Source organism: Corythoichthys intestinalis, chromosome 3 (genome assembly GCF_030265065.1).
Source record: "Corythoichthys intestinalis isolate RoL2023-P3 chromosome 3, ASM3026506v1, whole genome shotgun sequence".
In the NCBI taxonomy this organism is placed as follows: domain Eukaryota; kingdom Metazoa; phylum Chordata; class Actinopteri; order Syngnathiformes; family Syngnathidae; genus Corythoichthys; species Corythoichthys intestinalis.
In genome coordinates this window covers 50009532-50016958 of record NC_080397.1, presented here as the reverse complement: position 1 = coordinate 50016958, position 7427 = coordinate 50009532, and the positions used below count along the sequence as shown (strand labels likewise).

The 7427-nt window shown below is 36.9% G+C and overlaps 1 protein-coding gene across 4 annotated transcripts in view; it reads left to right on the top strand.

The window, feature by feature from the left end:
* hnrnpk (heterogeneous nuclear ribonucleoprotein K) overlaps positions 1 to 7427 on the top strand; it is a 28734-nt gene that overhangs the window by 870 nt on the left and 20437 nt on the right. For 3 of the 4 annotated variants that reach the window (XM_057831680.1, XM_057831677.1, XM_057831678.1), the window contains exons 2-3: positions 3757 to 3897; positions 5051 to 5148. In XM_057831680.1, the coding sequence (XP_057687663.1) occupies positions 3843 to 3897; positions 5051 to 5148 (153 nt within the window). In that variant the 5' untranslated portion in view covers positions 3757 to 3842. The remainder of the gene's footprint in view (positions 1 to 3756; positions 3898 to 5050; positions 5149 to 7427) is intronic. The other variant, XM_057831679.1, reaches the window with a different exon arrangement.

Here is a 7427-nt window from a genome sequence, read left to right as displayed (position 1 = left end):
TATACATGAGAAAACAAGACATTTCATCTAATCTTGAACCATTTTCAGTCAATCAATGTCTTTATTTTCGTTGTATATTGTTGAAAACAGCCAACAATTGCATCTCAGGTGTAACTAGAATTAAAAAAAAAAAAAAAAAGACTAATTAAAAAAAAAAAGACTAATTCACTGCTTTCACTCAAAAACTTTTAGATCTTATTATTATATATATATCTTACCTAAAAATGCCGTTACGCTTGATAACACAAATCACTTAAAAGTTAGGATTTTTTTCCCACGTGTTTCAATTGAATTTCTCTTTGTGTCAAGCCATTTTTAAGTTCTAGTTAAGTTTTAAGTTAGTCTAAAGTGTAAGTCCTGATAGGATTTTGAGTTTTTGCAGTGTTCAAAATAAATGTATGATACAGGCTGTATTGGAGCACATTAGGGACCAGTGCTACTTGGTGTTTTATCCAGCAATGACTACTGGGCTAAAATTGATAGTTAGCATGATTAAGTTTTTATTTTACACCCTCATCACTCCACAATGCTATGTTATGTTAAAGCCTGTATGTAAGACACGTTAGCCACGCATCGACAGTGGTCATAATTAATTGAAACCTAGCCCTCCGCAGGGCTAACGTTCCGTGAGCTAGTAGCGACAGTAACGTTAATCTTATTTATTAGCGTTTAGCGCTCTTTATTAGCGCTCTTTATTAGCGCTTAGCGCTGTACTGCTTTAAGATGGCGGCTGTTTACAAACGCTGCCCAGACGCGGCCGACTCTGTCATTTCGCATCTAGTTCAACATACATGTGATCTCTATGAGACGCGCCAGGCGCTGCCTGTTACCAATGTAGCATTGTGCGGGCTAGTATTTAGCAACGTCGGCGTCGTTTGTGGCGGCTGTCGGCTGCGGTAATTTTTTTTTTTTTTCCCCTTCTTCCTCTCCGCACGTGACAGCGCGTTGTCCCGCATTAAAAGTAGTCCTAACAAAACGTGATGCTTAGACCTGTCAAAATAAACGATTACTCGAGGTGAATAAAATCACTCGGATCAGTTTTTAAACTCGAGTTACTCGAGTTGCTCGAGTACTCGTTTCAGCTCTACTTTAATTTGGTCGGGTTTTAGAGTAAAATTATGATCGGGTGGTGCACTGTTTTCGTGGACACTTTGGAATTAAACTTTCGGTCGGTAGAAATTATTTTGATTGGCGCAGATTGACTGAATTTACCGGAATTTGATGATGATGATGATGATGATTTTTTTTCAAGCATGCGCACACACACACACACACACACACAAACAACAAATACAGTATAATTCAACAAAAATAATTGCACTCAAAAGGGAGTGGGAAGAAGAAGAAAAACTTATCCCACCCCTGAGCTCATCAATTTGTAGTAAAAGCCGTGGACAAGTGAAGTTCGTGCCAATAAAACATTGTTCTATCCATTTAAGACGGACGTTAAAGATTTATCCTAAAATTTTGTAATGTGTGTTTTCCCATCAGATTATAAATAGACGTTTTAAACCACCTCTTGTTTGGAATAGAATCTTGATCAGATTAAAATTGTATGGAGACATGTGTTAATGAAGCATTTTCCGATAAGGTTTTCAATCGGAATAATGTGTCAATGTAATCGTAGCCACTGATTTAAGTGTTTTAATTAATTCTTCGTCCTAAATTTTTTGCACTTGGACAGTGTAAACATGTAGGGAGGGCAAGGCTCAGCGGTTCTATCCGTGCTCTGATTGCCCAATTTTGAAGCCCCTTTGGGCAAGACACTGAAAATAATTGCACAGATTTCCCAAAATGATACGAGGCCTGTCGCGATAACAAATTTTAGTAGGCGATCTGTTGCCTGATAAATTGTTGAGATATGCGATATTATTGCTGTTTTTTTTTTTTTTTTTTTTTTTTTTTTAAACCTGTTCAACCATGAATATATTGACAATACATCCTAACAGTTCACCTATAGAAATGCAATAAATTGTTCTTAAATAAAAACCAAACTATATTGAAATTCATAAATATTAAAAAAAAAAAACACACACACACACAATTCATAATGAGTCATTTTAAAGCTAGTAAGATGCAGAATATGAAATAGGTGAGAAATTCACTGTCATTTTTGTTGTCTGCCAATTGGAGCCCATTAAAAGTGTTAATTTGATTCAAAATGACTATCATCTTGTCCTGCAAAGTGTGGATGCAACAGATTTGAAGCCAAATTATTATCATTTATTAGTAGAGGTGTGCGTAATTTCCGATTCTTAGATTATTCGCGATTCGGCCGTGGAAGACTCGAGAACGATTCACAAACATCCAAATTCCGATTATTGAAATATGTCAAGTAAAGCGGAAGTAAAACACACTCCGTGCGCCGCGCGGTCTTCGGGACGCAATGAGGAACGGAGCGAGAGTAGCTAAATATCATGCTTGTCATTACCCAGCCCCTCGGGTAATGTCAATGCTCAACTCACGGCTCTAGCTCAACTCATGCCGCGAGATGAAAAAACAACAACATACCTGACTGCTGCCGACAGCTGCTACAAAGTACATACATATAATGGTATGGTAGATATCATATTTATATAGGACTAGATGCATTATAGACTCGGTGGCGTTAGCAGCACATGTACAAAAAGCTAGATGCGGTGTTAGTAAACGGCCGCCATCTTAAAGCAGTAGACTTCCCTGCAAGGCTGTTGTAGCGAACCTTCCAAGCGAACCTTATTAACTTTTTATCTAAAATACTCCTAAATAGGTAAAATATTGACTTGATTCTATCTTTAAAATAGTTTTAAAACTTTCACATGTCGAAAGTAGACAAAAGGGAAATTATGGAATAACGGGAGCAATTTTAACAACTTCAACGGTTGATTCACAACATTAAATTAATTGAATGTAGTTTAAAGCTGCTGATACAGAATAGGGATTTGAGTATATTATTTATTGTTTTTAACTGTTAACTTGATACTGAAATAGTCGTTTAAGTCTGCGAGTTTTTAAAAAAAAAAATTTTTTTATAGTTTTTGTAACAAATGTACAAAACATTAAAATCAGCTAATAGCGGAGGGTCATCAATAATCGATTTATAATCGAATCGTAGCCTCTGAATCGTAATCGAATCATTAGGTGCCCAAAGATTCCCACCTCTATTTATTACATCATATTATCATTGCCAATCATGCGATTGCCTCCAGAAATGTGAACATGACATGCTTTTATTTTGAAATGTTCACTGGAAGTACGTGTGCTAAGCCACTAACCGTAAGCTTTACACTCAGTCAAAAGAACCAAAAACAAAATGCACTTTTTTCGTCATGCATGTTGTGGAGATCAGAATTTTCCAAAACTAACTTTCAAATTTGTTTTGAGATATCATAGAAGGCAAGATGAGAACAGGAATCGCGACTTGTATTTTTAAATGATCTGCTATAAAAGAAAAACCACGCACATAAATTAAATCTGTTAATGTTTTTTTTCTGTGCACTTGCAAAAAAAAAAAAATCACACTCACAGAACTACTGTAGTTCAAGCTCGCTCATATGTAAACTTTTAGTTACCTGTACAAAGCAAAATATATCAAGTAATGTCTTTATAACTGAAAAAAAATCTAAGTTAGTCATGGTATTTTTGATTGAACAGGTTGCAGCAGTACCATTTACATCTTTGCTTTTGCATCCTTTCTCGGAGACTACACTTCGTGTTTCCAAGCAAACATGTTCTATTAAAACGTTAACGTTCTTCTCACAAACACCATATTGACAGATTACCGCAGCCAAGCGAAGACCGTTTTCTTGTCAGTTGTCTGGACCGGTGTGCCAGCTCCTTGTTTTTCCACATTCAGAGAGATCATGGACATAAAAGAAGAACCGCAAGACGATTCTCCTTTCAGCACAGAAACAAATGGTAATAAGTTTGTGCGTATGTGTGTGTATTTACATAGTACTGTAGGTTTGATGAATAGTGAACTTCTATTTTTCATAGGGAGGAGGATTGCACCTTTAAATTTCATTGTACCAATACTAAGATAATCAATTTTGATGCTAAATATTGCAGGCCTTATAGTAATGTTAGGGCCCAATTCTGTTACTAAACAAAACTATTCAATTGTGTAAACGTGTCATTTGCAGAGAAATTTGGCTTGAAGATATTACACAGCAAATACAAAATGTAAACGTTATGTTCATTTGAGGCACTATTCAAATTTGATTTACTAGCACTTGTTTTCAAATGGAACTTAGTTGTTTTTTTAGTAAATGAGAAAATTGCACAATGACATTTTAATGCCAACAGATGTGTACTGTCCTTACAGTACTTCTCAAATAGTGGGGCGCAGAGCGATGCCAGGGATGGCGCATGTGACCTCAGGGAACATGCTTTTTTTTTCTTCTTCTTCTTCTATTCAGTTTTGTTTTTTCGGTCAAATTTTTTGGCATATTGTCCTCATGAGTTAATGTTTCTAATCAATTTGAATTTGTTATTATTTACTGATTTTATTTTTCAGTATCAAATGTTAAAAATGTACCTTGAGTGTATTTTTACAGTTTGGATGTGACTTTTTTTTTTTTTTTAATTCAAGCAAATTGATGCGCGTAGTCTTTTCTGTTACAAACAAAACAATGTTGATAAAGTTATACTTTATAAGTTGATCTGTTATTTTCTGTAATAGAAAAAAGACACAATGTGAGGCAGAGGCGTACTTATAATAGTAATATTATAGACAAATGATACTATTTACAGTGGCGGCAGAGTTTGTGGGGGGGGGGCGTGAAACATTTACGTCTTCCTTGGGGGGCGTAACAAAATAATTAAGAAGCACTGCCTTAGGAGAAAAAAAAACCACCAGTGATCATTTAAAACAAAAATTTTAGTTGTAATTGGACACAGTCGAATGTCCGAAGTCTGTGTGCCACTTGATTTATATTTTGTTGAACCTCTAGAATTGGCAAGCTTTAAGGTGTGTATATATATATATATATTTTAGGTCTGACTTGATATTCTTTTAAGCGGTATGAACATTTGGTTACTTCACGCTGTCTGTTTATCTCTTTTGCGGCAGGCAAGCGTCCCGCCGAGGATGCAGATCAGCAGAAATCGTTCAAGCGCTCCAGGAGCTCGGACGAGATGATTGAGCTCCGCATCCTCCTGCAGAGTAAGGTAAACAAGCAGCCTTTTTTTATGTTTAGAGAAATAATTAATCGAGAAAGCATTTACAACGTGTTACAGCCTCATTAAAAAAAAATTGAATTATTTTTCACTCAATTCTACAACACTGCACTATGATAATGTGAAATAAAAAAATTTAAGAGGGGGGAAAAATACATAGGAATTTACAGCCTTTGCCACAAACCACAATGTATAGCTCAATTTCATCATGTTTTCACTGAGCATCCTCAAGAGGTTACTCTAGTTCAATTGGAGTGCACCTGTGGTAAGTTCATTTGATTGGATGTGATTTAGAAAGGTCCACTCGTGTCCATATGAAGTCCCGCAGGTGATGGTGCATGTCAAAGCACAACCAAGCATTGAGTGAATGGAATTGTCAGCAGACCGCTGTGGCAGGATTGTCTCGACAAATGAACTGAGAGGACATCGGCCAATCTGGAAATTGACATCCACACGCCACACTTTGTCAACAGGGAGGAGCGCCTGATTTTAGCTGTGTGTGACCAGCACATATACTTAAGATGCCTCCCGACATGATATCCGGGACATTAATAAAAAGCAGCAGAATGGGAAGTTTTTGGCACTTAGAAAAGACCACAGCCTCTGGGTCAGACTTATTCCCCCTGTCGGCCTCCTTTGACCGACACCTCCCTGGCCAACTAATTGATTTGACCGTGAAGGAGTGTGCTAGCAACAACAACAACAAAACGCAATGTTGCTGATCACGCATGTACGAGGTAGATGAAAAAAATGCTTATTTTAGTTGCAAAAGTCTGGAGCCCTGGTGGTGTAGCTGTGGCGTCGCCCCAAAGCAGAGGGATAATAGCCTCTTAACGCCTCAGACAGAATATTTCCTGGTCTGATGAAGGTTAACTCTTTTGCCACAATACCAGGCATTGGGTTTGGAAGTAAACCATGCTCCACTCATTACCTGGTAAACCATGCTCCACTCATTACCTGGCCAAATGCCTTTTTAAAGTGAGGCATGGGCATGGGAGCACCATTTTGTGGGGATGATTTTAAGTGGTATAAACTGCAAAACTGGATTTGAGGGCAAGATGAATCCAGCAATAAACAGAAATTCTGGATGAAAACCTTCTCCTGGTTGCGCAGGATAGAAATAGAAGTGAAGGTTTAGCTTCCAACACGACAACAGGCACACACAGCCAAGACGAAGAAGTGGATTCAGGCCAACTTTGTGAAAATCCTTGAGTGGCCCAGTCAAATGCCTGACTTGAATCTAATCAAACCTCTCTTGAAAAGTGGCTGTGCACTGATGCTCCCCATCCAGCTGATAAGGTTTAAGACATACTACCAAAAGTGTTTTTAATATAATTGCAAACATTTTTAAAAAATCTTTCTTCCTGCTTTTGTTACCTGTTGTGTAGAATTTTAAGAGGTGGAGGTGTGTACACACAATGAACCATATTTCTATTTTGTTGTTGGTTTGAGGGGTGATTAATTACATAAAGTATTTGTGGACATATTGTTGCCTGTAGGTTCCAAGTTGAGGGAGCTGGGCGGTCGTTGTTTATTTTATCCTGTTTTTTAAGGGTGTAACTGTTCACGTGCATGTATTGAACCGTTTTGGTTTTGCATGTTCAGTTTTGTTTAATGCATTTTTTCCCTTATAAAATTAAAATTATTATTTGAAATAAGTGCTGCATGTGGAACCAAAGTCCTATGGTAGTTTCCGTACGGACGCCTTAAGTGTTTGGAACTCTGGGCTTCGAATGAAATACAGACAAGGTGAGGAAGTAGTTTAGACTTTATAGGCCTGACAACTTTAAACTTTGATAACTGCTTTTGTTATGTTAAGGTTGTTGCTGCTAAGGATTCAAGGCTTAGTTTTTCTTATTTATAATTAGAAAATATTTAACTCTTACAATTGTTTTGACACTATTAAGACCATAGCGCTGGGTCAAGTGACTCAACAACCAGGAAAAAAAAATCTCTGCCTGTTGAACTTGGCGTCGTGCTTTCATGACTTTTCCTAAAACTGCTTGTTTTACTTTATTTTTTAGATTTTGAAATCACTCCAAGAAAATGTCATTGGAACATTTCAGCCTTACACCATTCCTACGGTCTTATTAAAGTTTATTTTATGAACTCAAGTGTAATTTATTTGAAATATCACCCAAAAAGTCATCGTCACCGTTCTATTGGTTACATTTTTAAAAATAAAACCCATGTATTTTTTTTCCTGCCTTTTTTATACCAAAAACTAATCAAACTGAGCACTTCAAACACTGAACCGAAATTACATGTTT